At 42.5% G+C, this 20,337-nt stretch overlaps 1 protein-coding gene across 8 annotated transcripts in view; it reads right to left on the bottom strand.

The window, feature by feature from the left end:
- PALLD (palladin, cytoskeletal associated protein) overlaps nt 1-20,337 on the bottom strand; it is a 407,210-nt gene that overhangs the window by 77,525 nt on the left and 309,348 nt on the right. For 2 of the 8 annotated variants that reach the window (XM_080676512.1, XM_080676513.1), the window contains exon 1: nt 13,723-13,852. The exons of 4 other annotated variants lie outside the window; for them this stretch is intronic. Coding sequence is in view for 1 of the 4 variants with exons in the window: in XM_080676511.1 (XP_080532637.1) it covers nt 6,031-6,083 (53 nt within the window). In the remaining 3 variants the exon portion in view is untranslated. Of the gene's footprint in view, nt 1-6,030; nt 6,124-13,722; nt 13,853-20,337 lie in introns of those variants that run through there. 2 more of the 8 variants (XM_080676514.1, XM_080676511.1) reach the window with 2 other exon arrangements.

Below are 20,337 nucleotides of genomic sequence, written 5' to 3'. Positions count from 1 at the left end.
TAAACTTTCATTTACATGAGTTTGAATGATAATCAGTCACCTTAGTTACTGTAATACATCTTCCTTTTGTTATCTTCACTACCATGGCAAATAGGTTCTTAAACCTGTAGGCAGCAAGCTGCAAAATTCCACATGGAGGGTTCCCTGGTGACCTCTTATGCACCATACTTACTCTCCCTCACATAATTGGTGTTTAAAATTCACATAAGACAAAAGCAAAATAATCCCACAACTTTATCATCTTGCAAAGGAAACTCTTTTTGATCAGATGTTACCGGTATTGACACTGATGTCTTAAACATTCTCTAAAGCCTTAAGTGTATGATAATCACCAGGTACCCATAGCTGCTTAAATTACACATATCAAACAGACAAATTCAGCTCTCAGTTACCAATTTATAAAAGCAAATGTGAAAATGAATGACACACAAACTTGATCCTTCACTCTGAGTGTGTGGGGTGGACCTACGGAGAACTTCCAATATATTTCCCAGGAAAAGTGTGAGATGGATGTAAACTGAACAAATGTACAAGATTCTATTACACATACATGATAGGATAGTGAATTTTGTTGACAAGGAGGAAGAAAGTAGAACTTGTGTTTCAAGATCGCCAGATCTGTCAGGATGCATTATCTAACTAGAGACTTTTTCACCAATCAGTTGTGATACACCTGGTTCATGGTGTGTTTTAAGAGCTGAAGTTACAGCAATAGTAGTTGAATTCATGTTAGAGAAGATAATTTAGTATCTTCTCTTAGGCGATCACTAAGAGAAACAAGAAAGAGGAGCAAAAACAATGATTCTGGAACAACTATTTGCTCTAAGTATTGGAAGTGAAAGCCTCAGTCATTGAGACCACATTAATTTGAAATTTGTGATGCCTCAGAGAGTTTTTCCCTAACAATTAAAGAAGGGGGCTTGTTAAACAAATCAATGACATAAAGATCAGCAGGACTGTTTAATACAGGCTACTCTCAAGTCCTTTGGGGGCACACATTGCATTAATATTTAAAACTGTGGCTCTCCTTCCCACCAACACTTTCTCAGTCTTTGACTATTTGAGTTCTTTGTATGAATAAATCTTTCTTTTTAAAGAAATTTTATGAGTTTGGAGTCTTTTAAACTCACAGCAACTTGTCTAGTGGGTAATCAAAATCAGATGATGTTATGAAAAAGAGCAAAGATGTTAATAAGAAGTGATAAACAGGCCCTAAGATGCCTTCTCAAAGCATCTAGAAAGATTTTTCACAACAGAGATTGAACCTATGGATAAGGCACAGGCATATCAATCACACAGAGATTGATGTTAAAATAGAGAAATCAAAAGATTTCTTATATGGGCAGGTTCGAAATATTCTGATCAATTTATGAATGCATCCCTTCATAAAAAAAGCCATTTGCATGTTTTCCATGACTTTAGGGTGTGACAAGCAAGGCCTTTCACAGTCTGATAATGCCCTCCTCACCTCCCTCCATGCAGTCCTCGCCAGTCACGTAAGCTGCCCACCATCTGCTAGACACACAAGCTCTGGGCCTTTGGACATGTAGCTGAACTGCCCTCCCTAACCCAGACTCAACCTTTATCACACTTACCCACTACCAGGCCTTTGCTGTCTCCTGAAGCTACCCTTCCACCCCCAAGCAGAGCTGGTCACCCCATCTTCTGAGGACTTTGTGTCTACTTCAACTGCAGGCCCAATCAATCCATCCTGCTATGGGGGCTCCCTCCCACACCCACCCCCAGGCCATATGAGGGCCTGGCCAACCTCTTATTCACTCCGGGGAAACAATGAGCATAGAATACATTGCAAAGGCATTTGTGGAGTAAATGCATGAGACTGGGTTTGTTTGCTAGCTGTTTAAAGCATATGGAAAGATTTTCAAGTATGTCATATTCCGACAGTAACTTTTTAATATTTGGAATTCATCCTCTATTTATGAGGAAGTTGGCAGGGAAGATGTGCTGTGGGATATTATAGTTCAATTTCCTGTTGCACAACTTTTTTTTCACCTCATATATTCTAATAAATCTTAGATAAAATTAGATTTCCATGGCTTACAGAATACCACAGAAATCACAAAGCCTTGTACACCGAGGGCGTATGGCGTTGAGGGGTGACTGGAACTCAGAAAAGCTCGGCGTGAGCTCCGTGCTGCCTGACCTCTCTCAGAAATGCTTGAACTTCTCAAGGTTCATTTTTTCCTTCTGGAACACAGATCTGCATATAATTTTTTAAAGGATAAACAATGATCTCATGGGATTGTTGGAAGAATTAACATAGACTGTATATAAAAACACTGAAAATTAACGATAAACGAATAATGCAATTCATTTGGACTTGGGGATAAAGAAAGGTCAATCAAGAGCCACCTTTATTTCCAGACACAGTCAACCATCGTGATGGTTAATTTTTAAAGGTGATCTAGTCATTGTTTGCTGGAGGGGTTGTGGCCTAAGACAAAATGAAACAAAAACAGAACTCTTTGTTGATTTGTACAATCAGGTACAATACTTTCCTCATGGATAATAATTCACAGCAAACGCACACATATAAACCCCATTCTAATGGGCAGGGGCAGCACACCTACATTGCCCTTATCTAGTCTGCTAAAAGCCAATCATTCCTGATTCCTTCTCCACTTTCGCTGAAGTTGTAAAAAAAAAGTAAAGCTGTAATTATTCTTGAGGCAACATGAGAGGCACCCATATTTTGGCAAGGTGTGGTAAATTTGGCAGGTAAGTTCAATTTCTGTAACATTGCTTCCAGCCCAGGAAATGTCCCAGGTGGCCCAGGTAAGCTGCTGCCAGTTTTTCGGGTATGGGCTTGCCACCCTGGGATGACATCATTTGACTGCATCCTTTGCTCTGGTTGCCCCACAGAAGCCTCTGCACTCAATTAGTCTCCATTTTTCTGAAATACCTCCTGTGAGTCCAAAAGCCTAATATGGAAACCCTCGGATGCATGTGATGAACCTCCTTGGCAATTAACATAGCAAAAGCATTTACTAATGTACACTTCAGAACCTGCACAAAGGGAAGACATTACCTGGAATAATGGGCTATAACTATGACCATCACATTTTGTCAACAGAACTCTTAAAAAAAATTTTTTTTAAACTGATTTCAGAGAGGGAGGAAGAGGGAGAGAAAGATAGAAACATCAATGATGAGAGAGAATAATTGATTGGCTGCCTCCTGCACACCCTCTACTGGGGATTGAGCCCACAACCCAGGCATGTGCCCTGACCAGAATCGAACTGTGACCTCCTGGTTCATAGGTCAACGCTCAACCACTGAGCCACGCAGGCTGGGCATGTCAACAGAACTCTTACAGCACATAAATACTACATTACATGTGTTTATCCCGAGGTCTAAGAACTGAGATCACTGAAAATCAAATGTAAACGGAAAGTGTTCTTTTCAAACTATGTAAACTTTTCTCTAACTTGAGCTACACATACACTCTTGGCCAGGTGGAACCTGTGATTTTTGCAAGTTGAGCTTTTTCCTGTTACACCAAATTCATGAATTAGCCCATGTTTCCCAAATTAGAGTATATCCAAAAGGTATTGTTTTCTGAAACATAAATTAGCATAGAGAATTCTAAAAAGTTTGCAGGGAAGTCTTTTATGGATGTGGCATCCCCACTAATGGTAAACCTTACTGCATTTGGAAATCCTGTCTGGCAAAGCAATGGGACATGCTCAGAAGCTACAGCCGGGTTACCTGAGCCAGGCTACTGTATATTTCCCTGGTCTATGCATACCCTGATGCATACACAAGCACACATTTGTGTAACCACCCCTATCCTCATTTTGGGGGGTAACAAGCATTTGGGACTTTTGTGAAGCTTTATTTCTCATATAGTTTTACCAATTATGCACAGACTTATAATTTGAACTAAATGTCTGAGATACATATTTCTACTTCTCTAAGACTAGGGAATCATATCCCATAAGATCTTCAACTTGTTAAGACTTTCAACCAAACATTCCACGAGAGCGTGGAAAGAAGACGAAGAGGAAAGAAGTGGATGGAATTTGATAGGGATGCCTTTTATTTCCCTTCCGACACGGCCCTGGCGCATGTCATCTAGCCTCTTTACTTTCTGAGAAGCCATCAGAGACCCAGGGGCAATGCGGGTTGTCTGGGAAGAGACAGCTGTCTGTGGAGAGCCCATTGAGAAGACAGACAGTGAGGGGAGAGCCATTTCTTCAGCTGGTTCAGAAAGTGAAAGGCAGCAGAAAGCACGCCTGAAAGTCACTGATGCATCTCTAAACTCAAGCTAACAACACCATTAACTCAAGATAGCTACACCAACATGCAGGTTTCTGGGTTGCCAAGAAAAACACCAGGTGCACATTCACCTTGCCAGAAGATGACCCATAGGTTCAGTCAGATCCTGTGGTTTCAAAATACTTTAACCTTTAATCTGACTGCTAAGAGCTAGGATGCCGTCAGTCTTTTCCGGATTCATACTTTTAGTTGAATGTCTCTTGCCAATAAAATATAATTTTTAAAAATGGAAGTTGCACAATGGTTAATATATTTGAAACCAGACCTAAGGCACAGCGATGAAGGATGGACTGATGATCTCAAAGTCAGAAGAAGATCCCAAAGCCTTATGTATAAGATCCATGCCCATGATTCAGTTTGTTTTAAGATATTCAGTCTTCATCATATTCTTTGCTAATTATTCACATGACTGAATATTAATAATGTGGCTGGATTACACTGTGAATGCTACGTAATTATTTTGTTTATTTAAACCAATAATTGTTTTACTACATAGGCTGTGAGAACATGCACTATCAATGCAATTTTGAAACATACTCTAATTATAGATGTCAGAACACTATAGTAAAGTGAAACAACTATAAAAGCCACAAGAACATTGAGCAAGCATTTAAGAGTCCAATTTGATTATCCTTCTCTTTCATTTTCCGATTTGTATTTGGCGTAATAAGCAGACAATCAAAATGACAGCGTTAGAAAGAAAATAAACACACAGCAAGACCAAGCTCCAAGCAGACTGTCGAAGTCCCATTGGGCCTGCCTGGGAGCTACTGACATGATAGATACATACACACAGAAGGACCAGACACAAGGCAGCCGGAGTCCCTGCCATACAGCGACTGCCACTCAGCTGCTAGCCCAGGGCAGGTGGCCACGTGGCAGAGAGTGCCTCTGTGTAGTTCCCTGGGTAACCCAACCAGATTCTTCCTTGGGGATCACTTTCTCAAGTAAACTGGTCTTCGGGATTTTAAACATCTAGCAATCACCCTAAAAACTTTCCTCCTAAAACTTGTTATCAGTGAGCTTGTCCTCCTGAACTTCTCCACCTGACTGCCAGATCCGCCATCTGTGCTAAGGCTTTCAGGAAATTCTGCAAGTGCCCTTGGTGCACATTTTCAAGTGGTAATATCGCCCTGCATCTCAGATGATGCCAAGTGGGCTGAAGAGAAAAACACAGTGCCTGGCCAGAGTAGCTCAGTGGTTGAGCATCAACCTATGAACCAGGAGGTCACAGTTCGAGTCCTGGTCAGGGCACATGCCCAGGTTGTAGGCTCGATCCCCAGTGTGGGGCGTGCAGGAGGCAGCTGATTAAGGATTCTCTCTCTCATTGATGTTTCTCTCTCTCCCCTTCTCCCTTCCTCTCTGAAATCAGTAAAAAAAAATTTTTAATAAAAAAAAATCTCTTTTTTAAAAACACACACAGCACAGTTGGAGTCAGGAGATCCTAGTCCTATGATATCTATGCCTTTGGAAAGTCACAGCTACTCTTCACTAGGTTTTAAAAGTCTGTGTATCAGAGGTAAGGACACCTGCCCTTCCCACCTCTCCTCCTAGGATGCAGCAAAAGTCCTGGTATTTTTAAATGAATAAGACTTGGTTTTCATAAATAGCATTGGGTTTCACAAGTCTCAACCTTGACATGCTTGTGACGGGCCTAGATTTAGACTTTTCTAAATCTCTAAATATAAAACAATTCCAAGTAACTTTTCAGATTCTATCATTTACGTGTACCCTGAAGCAAGGAAGTTGACCTCCACGGGGAAAAATCTGGCAGCCTCACACATCGGGTGGCTTCCCTGGGCATCTATCACTCTGCTGGACAGTTCTGGAAAGCAGAAGACAAACCGATATTAAACGGAATCATTTCGTATGTTTGCAAACTGACAGCTCCTGCTGGCTGTGTCTGAAGAAGGGCCAAGGAATGCTTGGGCTTGGACCACTGCTGTCCTAACCCTAGATGATTTTTCTGCCTTTGAGAGAGATTTGCAACGTCTGATGTACCACTCTCTCATGCAAATAAAGCTTGGGGAAGGCGAGGGCCAACTCCTTATCTACTGTCCCAGGGTATCTTGCAGTCACTTGCCTGGACAGATTTATAGTTGCTGGTGTGGACAGTATGTGCTCAAACATTCGGTTACATAACACAATGGTGTGACATGTGAGTACATTTGGATGCATTTTGTCTCTTAATAAGTGCCTAAAATAGATCTTTTTAAAAAAACCACATGTCACCTTTCATATAAATACAGCCATTTATAGTTATGAAGACACATTTTAAAAAAATGAGGCTCTACCGAGGAAAACCACAAGTTTTTCCAACTCCAGTTCTGAATTAGTTCACTTGTGGTTTTACAGGGATATGCTTTGCTTCAATATTGTCACTGGGCAGGTTTTGCAAAACGTAATCAAATGAGAGGATCTTTATGCCCCTGCCAGACACTGAGCATCACCTGTTGTCACTTCCTGCTTTCTTTGGGGGGCAGAGTCATCTTCTCTCAAAGCTTTACCACTGGTGTTGATAATTCCCAAATCCCTGCCTCTCACTCCGATCTCCTTCCAGAATATGAGACTTAGATTTCTAATTGCCTCCTGGACACCTCCACTTGGTGTGTGCAAAGCCCAACTTGCTTTGCCTTCAGGACTCCTCCGCCTCCTGTCCCGACCTCTGTGAATGGCAACCCTATCTGCCCAGCTGGCAGGATCCTGAGAGAAATGCCTGATGCATCCCCTTCCTGACCCTTCACGTGCCATCAGCGCCAAGTGCAGTTAATTCTATCTTCTAACTTTCCCCGGAATCCAACCAGTTGGTTTAGTTCCTTTGCCTCTGACTTAGTTGGTACCATTAATATCTATTCCTGCATTATTATAACCACCCTTACTGGTTTCCCTGCGTCCCAGCTGACTGCCTACAGTGTGCTAACCCACCAGGCATGACAAAGTCGAAGCAGATGACATCTTTGTTGTCTTCAACAAAGACATAACCTCATAGGAATGAGGTTTGATTTATGTAGTCATTGGAGAATAATACAAAAGAGCATATAATTAAGAGTTGTTTCACAACCTAAGATTCAACCTTAGTATTAGAGAGATGAGATTAACTCTGAAATAATAAGCTATAGAATAACTGGCATTCAGGTGCTGTTTTAGGGACTATACGTGCCAGAGCATTTCAGAATAGGGAGAGATTAACATGATAAAATTTCTGGACAAATGTGTCTGAAGTTTATTACAGTAGTCACTCAACAAACACTTATCATCCATCTCCTAAGTGCTGGGCTTTGCTGCACATAAGTGACAAAGAAAGAATAGTATGACAATTCCTCTTCTCAAGAGGTGAACAGATTACAGAGGTCCAATGTACTGTGGATGTTGAGTCAGAATTCAACTTAAGGCTGACCTGGAGTGTATCCATCACCAGCTAAATTCAGGCATCTCCTCTCCCAGGTGACTGTTTCACACCTTCTCTTTCCTCAAACGTCCCTCAGACACTCATTCTCAGCTGACGACCCCCGTCCGCCTTCCTATTTCACTGAGAAAATAGAAACAAGCAGTGGAGAACAAGCTCCCATGGCCACTTCCATCCACTCCTTCCTTGCATCCTGGCCCAGGTACTGCCTTCTTCCCAGGACTCCAGAAGAACTACCTCAGTGCCTGTTGCCAAGGCGGAGCACCCAGCCATCTCAAGGATGTCCCTCCTGCAACTGTCCCCATCTTTCCTGACCCCTGGATAGACAAGCTCAAGCCCTTTCTCTATTGTTCTTTGTAAAAAATATATATTTGTAAAAATTTCAGAGAGGAAGGGAGAGGAAGAGATAGAAACATCAATGATGAGAATCATCGATTGGCTGCCTCCTGTACGCTCACCACTGGGGACTGAACAGCCACAACCTGGGCATGTGCCGTGGTGACCTCCTGGTTCATAGGTCGATGCTCAACCACTGAACCATGCCGGCCGGGCTCTGTTATTCTTAGATAGCTCCTCAGCCCCTTGCTGGAGTACTGACAGTGACTGATGAAGATGGCACATACCCGAGTATTTGGCGTTACAAGAGAATTTGGTTTGCTGCGATAGATAAACAGCATCCATGCTCATGGACTCCTGTTGACTCGCTGACACTCTGCAGCCTGATTTTCTCTCACTGAATCGCAGCCCGGCCTCTAACCTGGCATTATCCCCCTCCCCAGCTTTATTTTCCCCGCATAGCACATAATTCCACCCGAAGCACTAGATGTTCAGATTATTCTGTTTACAAGTTGTCCCTACCACTGGAATAAAGGCTCTATGAAGGCAAGGAATTTTGCATATTTGTCTGTCTAGGTCACTACTTTATTCCTGGAGTCTTAGCCAGGACTTAGGAACAGGACATGCCAACAACATTTGCTTTATGAACAAGGCCCCAGCCTGACCATTTCTGATCTGTGTGACTCTGGGCTGATAAGAACTGTCTCAGAATCCCCCTTTCCTCCTTTTTAAGGGAGTGGCGCTGACGGAACTTACTCTGTGGGACTGTGGTGAGGGTTAACCGACAGAGTGTGTTAAACATTTCAGTACGTTTTCTGGTACAAAGTAAGTAGTCAATAAATGGCACTTATTAGGTGGTTATTTAAAATACAATAATTATACATTAGCACCAAGTTTACCTGAAGTCTGTCCACTCCCAAATAGGTGCTTGTTTGGGAATTTTGTGAACTGGCATCAGAAAGAAAAGTAAAATGCCTATACATTTGCTTTCCTTCTATTACCAAGATTCCATTTAGTAAAACCTACCCCTGGCTTTAAAACAATGAAGATACAACCAAGTAGTGCTGATGTCTAGGTCCAGGTTCTACAGCAAAAAATGATGGTTAGTAAGGAAATCATGACAACCGACAGGCAGCTCCCATCGCCTGGCTAGCCAACATACACCCCACAGCTGACTGATAACTGGCCAAATATCTGTCCCGTTTCCCATGTCCCTCCCCCGCCCTTCTCTTTCCCCTCTGTGGCTATGAAGCCAGCTACAGCTGGGATCCCCCCTCCCCACAGCTCTGTCGGACCGGGCGGGGTGTCTGTTAGCATAAGGGGAGTATGAAAGGAAATGTATCTCTGTGTACCTTTATTTTCCCTTCGGGGTTTCAATGGAAAAAGAGAAGGTGGGGTCCTATTTGCCATTGTTGCTGGGATTAAAAACCATTAAAAAAAATCAGGTTGGAGCTCTGAGTGCATTTTCCCACAAAAAACATGTTATATATAGTGGCTCAATGCTAAGGTGCTATTAATAAAACAGAATGCTTCAGCGCTGATTTCTGGGCAGTGCTGGGAACCTCACCATGAAGTGTGCCATAGCTGCAAGGAGAAAGCGTGTTCACAGTGCCCAGCCATCCATGTACGAATCCACAGTCAGGATCCAACCGTCTGAAAGCTGAGAGCTGCTTGCTAATTCTCAGATTCTTCTGGATGAAGGTCCTGGGGTACGTCATTTCTGTGTGAATGAGGCCCCTGATCCCAGTTCTACAACATCAGAAATAGGGTGGGCCTACCTCGCAGCATTGTGTGAGAACTCAAGGCGGTCCAGACTGCGATGCACCCAGCAGAGCCTGGTTAGGGATAACTATTGAACAAGGGTTAGTTCTTCTCTTCCTCCATTGGTCAAACTTCAGAGTCTATTCCTTTTACTTGGTTTTGTGTGCCTTCCTCTGAATCTATTTTTGAACACTTCTATATGGAAAAAACATTGCAAAGTTATGCCAACAGAAACCAGAAAACGGTCATTTGCGCATTTCTTCTGGCTGACACACCTTGTCTGCAAATGGCAGCTGCTCCCGCAGGAGGAAATCTTTTCCATCCAATAAGCCTTTCCGCCTCCCAGAAGTCCATGCCAAACTGTGAAAATCACCCTCTTCGCTTACCATAGCGGTGGAGCGTTGGCAGTGGGGCCAGCACATTCAGAGGGAGATGAAGAACTGACATTAACTAACCACCCCACATCTTCAGTTTGTTTCCTTGTAGTCATTATCCAAAATACACAAGTAAGAGAGCCTCATCTAACTGGATGGCTTATGTTAACAATCACGGTTAACCCTAAAGCACAGAACCCGTAAGGCAGCTACGATTTACTGCTCGGGAAGTGATCTGTGCCTTTCATAGTGGATGGGGTTGGGCAGAAAGCTGTGCCTTGCACTGGTTTCAGAATGGGGTGTCTCCTCCCTGCCACCTCAGGCTTGCCTTACTTCCATGTTATCTCCATGCCTTTCCGACCAGACTGGGCTACTGCTTTCCACTCATAACGTCTCCTTGGATGAGACCTTTCTCATCTACCATCTCTTATTGTTTTTCCTTTGATAAAATCGGATACAGAGCATCCCTGTTTAAAAAAATAAAAATAAAAATAAAAGTAAAAATAAAAAGCCTTGTATTAGTGTAAGCTCTCAGAGACTTTCTAGGGCCAAAACCCCAGGACACAGAACTAGGCAGAACCTAGTGCCTCAGTTTTATTATGATCCTGGACAAAATTCTTATTACACCTCTCTTTAAAATCTGGTAGAGTTCCATTTCTTGTTCTCAATATTATTGGAATGAGCTAATCAGTATAATGTACTGGGAACACTTTCAAAGGAGAGTTTAGGGCTCTTTTATATTCCTAAATTTTAAAAGTGTATATTTAGCATCTATCCCCTTTCCCCATTTACTTGAAGAAGAGGATTATTTTGCAAGATATTAAATAGTAGGTAATTTTAGAAATATAGTGAACTGTGCTAACCAATGTTTATCTGGATCTTTTGAAATAAATGCTGAAGGAGCATAATACATTTTGATATGAAATTGTTTATGTGGAAATATACATGAAAGAAAAGACAATGTCTAGCATGTATTTTTACAGTTCTCCATAATTGTGAAAGTAATCTGGAAAGCGGTGTGTGTGTGTGGGAGGACCAATTGTTTTGACAATTAATAATTGAACAAATGAATAACTTCCTCTTGAAATGATGACTTTTAGCACCTTGAGCAGTGTAGACGCCTTGATAATTTCCAGGAAATGCATTGTAATTCATTACCTATACAGTTGTTTCAAATATAGTAGAATATAACATTTACTATAGTGTAAGGAAAATACATTTTAGGGGGAAAAAAGACCAACTATCCTCAAAAGTAGTACAAATACTATAACTGTTCTACATTAAAGTTTTAAACATCAGCCACAATACAATATATAAGTAGTATCCATTTTTTATTCTATCTGAAAAGTTTAAGAAGTCAACTAAAAGCCAGAGCCCACAGGCTCTCCTGAAGCAATCCAGGGCTACTCTACCCAGGACAGCTACCTATTGTTTACAAAGCCAGCGTCCTCACCTGAGACAGACTGAGCATTCAGTTATCACACCATTCAAAGCAGGTGCATCACACCAGCTGCCTGTTATCATACCAGCTGTCAGAATTCTATGATTCATGGATTTCAACAGTCACAAAAAATAAAGCGACACTATTCTCAACCACCTACCCATTCTCCTCCTGCAGAGCATCAACTTTTCACACAGCCACAGACATGGTTAGGGTGTTGGCATATTTTGTTATTCATTGCACATGTCTAATTTCCTATTAATGGATGGGATGTGTTGTCGGCACTGGGCAACCTATCCTGATGCGTATTCTAAAGACAAAAATGTAAATAAATTTTATTTATATATAATAAGTGGAATAAGTTTAAAAAATAAAGCTTAGGAGTTGAAAAATATGTTGATTATATAGCTCTTGCCTATTCATCATACATAGTGTAAGGATGTACTAACCACTTAACTTCCTCTCTCTTAAGGCATAACTCTTACAATCACAATACAAGATTCTTCAAACTATCTCTTATATCAATGAATATAAACAGATTAGGAGGGAAAATTTCCTCAAACCTCTTCTCACTGAATCAAAGTCTGCCAGGTCTTGAGGAAAATAATATCCTCTTTCCTTGGGATATAAAAAAGCCTTTTCACTGAGGTAGAAGCAATCAAACCAAACTCCCTGGACAACCAACTGGCCAGTTTTCCTTTAGTGTTAGCTATTGAGACAGTTCTGACAGGAGCCTTCACCACATAAACCAAGAGAATATCCTTAAAGGCAAAACTTAGCAGTTTCCAGAGTTGGTGAGACCATTGCTAAGTCTGAAGGACTGCGGGGGTGGGGTGGGGGGGGAAGGGCGGAGGGGAGGACTGGGGGGAGGGTAGCTTTTCCAGGAACGTACTATTCCATTCCATGTTTGCCTGGTTCTCTGTGACTGCAAATCAAAATGTGGAACCAGCTAGCGCGGGACTCCTAAAGACTCCCGGGTCTGACGGGTGAATGCACAGCGGTCCTGGTGTTTCACTTGCAGCCTGCAGACCAGCAACAGAGTGTGACTAGTTCAGGCCTGCTAAAGCAAAATCTGGCCCTGCAGGGTGGGGAGACACCGGCGCCCAAGGAGACCCTGCCGCTGCTCCCCACCCCTAGGCCCCCTTCCCGGCCTGCACCCTCTTTGGTCCCCGGCGAGTGCAAAAGTCCCAACCTGGCTCCGGGCTCAAGTGACCCAACTCTCCTTTCCAGAGTCCTGGACCACTCCCCCTTCGGGAGAGTTATGCCCCCAAATGTTAAATAAGGCAATGAGAGAAGCACCCAGCCCCGGGGTTAGAGAGGGCCAGCCAGAGCGCTCGCTCGCAGAGTCCTTTCAGTCGGCTGCTAACGCTGCAGCGCGTCCTTGTCAGACCCGCACCCCGAGCCGAGCCGGGGCTAACAAAGCCGCAGTGACCACCGGGCAGGGGTGGAGCTGAGAAGCAAGCCTGGAATCCGCACCTACTGTGTGCTGGCCACCGCCCCTGGCCGGGGAGAGTCCCCCAAGTCACACACAAACTTTGAGTGGCGCCAAGGTGGGTGCACCTTTCCTAAAGAAAGGAGGGTGGGTTTGGAGAGGGGCGAGGATGAGGCGCCCAGGCTTGGCTGGGGATGGATGGATCCCTCCTTCCCGCACCAGCTGCCAGGGAATGAGATCATCCCCCCTACCACCCCCCCACCCCACCCGTCTCTGCCAGCCCCTAGTGTTCTGCCCTCCCAAGCCAGGTCTGACTCTTCTACAAGAGGGGCCACGATTAAAGGAGGGATGGGCTCAGGAAAGTTACTAGGAGAGCGGGAGGGATCACTCGTGGCAGCAAAGCATCCCCTGTTAGGATGCCAAATTCCCATCTGGAGCTCAGCTCTCAGGGGTGTGTGCACAGACCAGACCAGGGGAGGGAGGCAGCTCTGCGAGGGGACCGTCGGTGGGTGGAAACTGTATTTACAAGTTTTCCCGCCGCTCCCCCCACCCCCCAACACTTCCACTCTTCCCCTTTAGAGCCCTCCCACCCCCAACTCTTCGGCCAACCTGCACCCTCCACTCCCTTTAATTCATCCTCTTCTACCAGCCAAGGGCTGACTCCCCAGCCTACCTCGGGTCTCGGGGCCTCTCCCGTGGCTCTCCAATCCCAGGTCGGTGCAGCCTCTGGGGCTGCTGCTCCCGCAGGTACGGGGCTATATACCACGCCGTGACTCAGTGAGTCTCGGGAAAAGCTTTTGCCTGCGGCCCTTCAAAATAAGAGTCTCAGCCCGGGCCAGAGCGGCCAGCGCGGGCAGGAGAAAAGGAGGCGTGGCTCAGCCTCGGGAAGCCGCAGGGGCCTCGCTCTGGCTACTCCGCCCCCTCCCCCTAACCAAGCCCCGCCCTTTGCATCTTTCTGGTCTCAAGCCCCTTCCTGGGCAGCCAAGTGATGAATTGGGCTTTCCCCACAACTTTCAAAAATTGATAACGGAAAAGAATTTAACTTTTTTTCCCTAGACCAGTGGAGACGTTGGCTGTATGTTAGGATGAGCTGTGATTGTGTGTGTGTGTGATTGTGTGTGTGTGTGTATTTATTGTGTTTTCCCCTCTATAGACTAAAAAGCAGTGTTCAATAAATCGGACTCCTGGGCAGCATTGAGAGCAAAGGAATGAAAGCTCTCAGTGGAATGGAACAGTCTTGAAGGAATGAGAAGGCGGGGCGGGGTGGGGCGAGGCTGGAGGGGTGGGAGATTAGGGATCAGGGTGGGGAAGGTCCAGCTCCTGTGGGCTGCCCACATTTAACCTGGGCGCTGAGGGTTTGCAGGTATCATGCAGAATGACTGTGCAGCATTTAAAGGGAAAAGCACAAATAATCATTTGGTACACTTTTTTTAAAAAAAAAAAAAAAGAGAAAGGATCATTTCTAGATTTTCATTAGTTAGTTTACACTGATCTGTGTATCAATGAGTAACTGAATTCAGGAGCCCTCAGGGTAAGAAGTGTAGTATTCTGAGTTAGCAACTTCTTAGGAACGCTATCCTTATCCCCCGTTCTTCTATCATAAACTTCTAGAGGCTCTGAGTCACTTGTTTTGACTTACTACAACGGGGATTTCTATAGATGTGTTTTAAAGGAAGAAATTGACTCATTGATTCCAAAAGTTAGATTCCTGTGTAAAATTTGTCAATTATGTGGGCTTAACCCTATGTCCAGATCAGCAACTTTTCCCTTTCACACACTCAGTGAAGGACACCCCTGCTCTGTGCATAATGCTCCCATGGCTGGGTTAGGGCACTATATGACAGTCATTTCCGTCTGTTTGTCCCACAGTGTGTGCTCCTTGACCTCTGGGACCAATTCTCTTTACACACAATAAACTGTCAATAAAATGAATGAATGCTAATGCCTAACATTTATTGAACACCTGTGTGCCAGGCCCTTCTGCCCAGTGGTCACCAAGTACATGCCAATAAATGCTGATGAGATTTGAATAGCTAGTAGACTACACTTAAATGGTCTAGTCATTTTATCCCTACTTTCATCATTAACATCAGCCAGCCTGACCCTTTCTTTCTGAAATAGCTTCATTGATTTTTAGCTTAAAATTATGTCTATAAAATATTTAAACAATGACTCCAAAGTGGACGTCTCTCTGTAATTCAACCTTCAGAGATAAACATTGTTAACACAGTCTGCTCTTTGAGACTTTTGTATGTGTATTTAAACATATATTTAAAACATAGATTAGATCATCATTTACATATAGTTCTGTAACTTACTTTTTTTTAACTTACAATATATAGTAGCCAGGCATAATAGAAGGCATTATCATTTTTTAAATTTTTGAGATGGTGATAGGTAAAAAACTTTGTACTTCTCTGTGTAACTTTGCTTATCTTTGAACGTTCAGTTGGCTCATTTCTGTGTTAAATGACCATTAGGACAGCAAAAGGGCATCCCTTGGTGCATCACAGGGTTTTCTCATAGACTGCAGTGTAACACTGAAGAAAGAAGCCTAAAAGTAGATATATCACATGGCCCAGCAATTCCATTTCTGGGTATTTATGCAAAGGAAATGAGAACATTAATGTGGAAAGATATATGCACCTCTACGTTCAATGCAGCATTATTTACATAGTCAAAATATGGAAGCAACCTAGGTGTCCATCGGATAAAGAAGATGGACACACACACTAGAATTTTATGCAGCAATACAAATGAATGAAATCTTGCCATTTTCAACAATATAGGTGATCTAGAGGGCATTATGCTAAGTGAAATAAGTCAGGCAGAGAAAGACAAATCCCATATGGTTTCATTAATATGTGGAATCTAAAAACAAAACAAATAAAACAAAAACAAATTCATTGGAAACAGAGACCAAAGGGATGGTTACCAGAAGGGAGGGGGATATGGTTGAAAAAGGGGAAGGGGAATAGAGTCGACAATATTGTGATAAATTTACATTGTGTCAGATGATTGCTCGAATTAGTGGGGTGATCACATTTTAAGGTATAAAAATGTTGAAACACTATATTATACACCTGAAATTAATAAAACCAATATAAGATTGTATACCAACTACACTTAAATAAAAATAAATGTTAATAACATAAAATGAGTTAGGACTTAGTGGTCTGTGCCATTAACTGTGGAACTCTGGAGCTTTCTTGTTTCCACAACAATGGAATTAATTTAACAAATTTTATTTTACAGTTCTTAAATTTTGTGGTTTTATGATTAAGAAGTCCATTGTCAACATAAGCACAGAAAGAATAAAACAGATAAGCATGAGCTACTACCACCTTGAGTGTTTACATAGCACAGGAGTATGTCTAGGATGAAATAGACTGGGACAGCTGATTCACTGCCAGAAAATTCCGATTATCCAATTCCTTCAAAAGAAGGATGACCCATCAGATGTGCCATTGCTGCCTTATTCCTACCACAGTGGCCCATAAAGAAGCATTAATGTGGACCAGTTTCCATTTCTCAGAGCTCAAATCCAGGAAGACTTAAGAAACTGGTGCAAAACACTAAATATTATAATGCTTTCAACTCTTAAAGATGTGTGCATAAAATAAAACAGAACCAGAGGTACTGAAGCATGGAACAGACTGGCGAATTTCAGAGGGAAGGTGGGGGTGAGGGTGGGTGGCAGGGGAGTGATTAACCGGGGAACTTATATGCTTACATGCATAGCCCCATGGACACAGACTATAGAGTGATGAAGCCCTGGGAGCGGCGGGTATGGGATAGCAGGGGTCAATGGGAAAAAAATACTACAAATAAACAAAGGGGACATCTGTAATACTTTCAACAATAAAGATAATTTTTAAAAAAAAGATATATGCATGAAACATGGGAGGCATAGATTCATCTTAGCTATTGCTTTGGCAAATCCCAGAATTCTTATCAGTAGAAGCACTGATAGTTCAGAACATCAGCCAAGCTTGAAAAAGAACACTCTATTCTCTGTGCACACTGCAGATTCTGATCAAGAACCTTCTCTGTAGATTGCTCTGTCTTTATTCTCTCTCGTCTAAAACGCAGAGTTCTGAGATTTTGAGGTAAGATGACCAGGGTGGTGAATGCATATGCTCCGGGCTGTGCCCATGGGGTCCCTCCGGCCTCACCGGAAATGTCTGGCAGAGGGTCTGTTTTAGAATTTCCACCTCTAGCTTCACCATTACACACTTTGGCTCACCTATAGCTTCATATGTATATGTACCAATTTAATTTGAGATGAAGTAATTTGCTCAATTTTCTACTTATTCACAGAGGAGGGTATAATGGGTGAAGGTAATCCTTCAAATCATCCCTTTATTCTCTTTTCATATTCTCTCTCACAAATGAAAAGAGTGAAACACACACAGGTGGATAAAACTAAAAAATAAAAGACAACTAAAAACAAATGGCATTCACAGAACAGACATAGACATAGATATACAGCTATATAGATATAATTGCTGGAGGTAATACACAGCACCTATCTTAAAATTGCTCATCATAGGTAATAATATTTTATAAAGTGGACAGTATTAGCATATCAAATAAATGTCTTCTTGCCAAGTGTCCATTAGGGAAGCTACCATTACAAGGATACATTGCCCAACTATGCTTTTGTAACATATAAACAAAAGCCAAAATCTAAATTTTTACTCCTTTTATTTATACACTAGTAGCCCTGCACACAAATCCGTGCACCAGTGGCTTGCCAGTAGCTCCCTGGTGCCCTCTAATAGCTCTCCACCCGCTGCACTGCCCTCCTGTAGCTTCCCCCGTTCCCTCTCATAGCTTGCTGCCCTGCCCCCTCCTGTAGCTCTCCAGCTGCCCGCTTGTAGCTCGCTGCCCCACCCTCCTGCTGACACGTGATCTGGTCGTTACTCGGACGGTCGTTGCACTTCATGGTGTAATGACCATTTTCATATTACATCTTTATTATTACAGATAGCAGTAAAAGTTATTTTGCTTAAAATAATATTCTAATGAAAATTACCAAAACTTGTGATGCTTTTAGAAGATTCTTGGCTTCTGGAGTGGTGCATTCTTTATTAAGGGCTACTGCTACTTATTTCCTCAGAGTGATCTATGGTGTATATAACAGATGTTCTAATATCAATTTAGTATAAGAGTCTACTTCCATTCACTCTGGTAATTTGATATTATAATTCTTTTTAATCCTCACCTGAGGAAATTTTTTCCATTGATTTTTTTTTAGAGAGAGTGGAGGGGGGGTGAGAGAAACAATGATGTGAGAGAGACACATTGATTGGTTGCCTCCAGTTCACACCCTAACCAGAGCCAGGGATTGACCGTGCCCTTGACCAAAATCAAACCTGAGGTCCTTTGGTCTGCAGGCCGACGCTCTAACTACTGAACCAAACTGGCCAGGACTGATGTTATTTTTAAAAACTTGATTTACTTCCTGCTGTATTAACAGGTACAGAATCTAGGTTTAATGGCCTCAATATTACATTTGCAAGGGCACCCAACCATATTCAGTAAGTAAGAATAGGCTAGAAATATAGTAATTACAGATTTTATCTGGCATTAGAACCAACTAACATTATTTTGGGCAAAATGTTTCTGAGAATAGAATGTTTAAGATCAGCTTTTATTCATTTTTTAATGAGCACTTTTAAAAAATCTTGGACCACTTTGAATGTGACTCTTTGTAATTAACGGCAACATTTTATATGGGACATTTGTTTCTATAGCAACAACTACCAAATTGTTATAATAAAAGTGAGACACCTTTAAAAGTAAAAATGTGGGTCTTCTCAAGAGACTAAGCCCTGTGCATTATTTGATCATGAATACAGACTCTCAGGGGAGGAGGGACAGGGCAAACCTCCAAGGACAATTTATACTTTCAATATTAAAACAAATTAATGTATTCCACTGGCCAAGGTAACTTTCTGGCTCTGGTTTGTACATAACTTTTTATTAAGAGAAGTGAGAAAGGATTAGGGAAAGAGAAAATGGAACTGTTTATACTGGTCTAAATGTGACTAGAACCCAGAGGACATAAAATACGATGCAGAGGGAACATGACACGCAGAAGGTCTGCCGTTGTGGAATGTAAAGAAAACTCATGGAATTGTAAACAAAAGGACAGACTGAGTTTGTGAGAGCAAAGTAAGCCCTGCCTCTCAACAGCTCCAGAGGAACCAGCGCCCCTGAGCCAGCAGAGCCTGCAGAGAGAATTTAGAGGAAGGGTGTCCTGAAAAGGGCCTGGGCTTGGGAGCCAGACAGACTGGGGTCCAGCGAAGGCTGTTTCCATGGCCTTAAACCCACAGAGCTTTTGTCTTCTTATCTGTAAAATGGAGGTAAATTTTGGACTACTGTTGAGAAGATAAAGCGAGAGGCTGCCAATGCAGCACCTAACACACTGTTTGGTATGTTGCAAGTAGGGGCTAGTTTTGTTTTCTCCCTTTTAATTTATAAATTTATATACTTACAGTATCTCAGGATATATATATATATATATATATATATATATATATATATATATATAAATTTTTTTTGAGAGAGAGAGCGAGGCATCAATGTGAGAGATTGGTTGCCTCCCATCTGTACCCAGACCAGAACCAGAGATTGAGCCTGCAATGGAAGTACGTGCCCTTGACCAGAATCAAACCCATTGCCCTTTAGTCTGTGGGCTGACTCTTTACCCACTGAGCCAAAACTATATATAATACTATATATATAAAACTATATTATATATAGTTTTTGCAAAACACAGTATTTAGTTAGGAAGAGAGTAAAAAATAATTATCTGAACGTCACTCTGTGCTGACACTCTGCCAATCACGTCACATGCATTCTCCCATCTTATCTGACTCTACAAGCCATGGGGAAGTATGCCTGTTACCATCATGCCCTCTTCATGGAGGTAGACAGTGAGCACAGAGGGGTTAGGTAACTTACCCAAGGACACAGAGCTGTTAAGTGGAGGAGCAATACCATAAATTGTTAACTCCAGAACCCAAACTCCATGGATTACAAATTTGGAGTAAAAAAAAATATATATCCTATCTAATAAAAGAGTAATATGCAAATTGACTGTACCTCTGCTACACCCACAAGCCACACCCACCAGCTGATCAGGAGCGAGTATGCAAATTAACCCAACCAAGATGGCTGCAGCCACGGAGAGAGCAGGAGGCTTGGGTTTCCCTGGCAATGGAGGAAGCCAAGCTTTCCGCCTGCCCTGGCCTGCCTTGGCCTCCGCTTAAGGCTACAA

Source organism: Plecotus auritus, assembly GCF_963455305.1.
Source record: "Plecotus auritus genome assembly, chromosome: 6".
Classification (NCBI taxonomy): domain Eukaryota; kingdom Metazoa; phylum Chordata; class Mammalia; order Chiroptera; family Vespertilionidae; genus Plecotus; species Plecotus auritus.
This window is presented reverse-complemented; position numbering and strand designations above follow the sequence as displayed.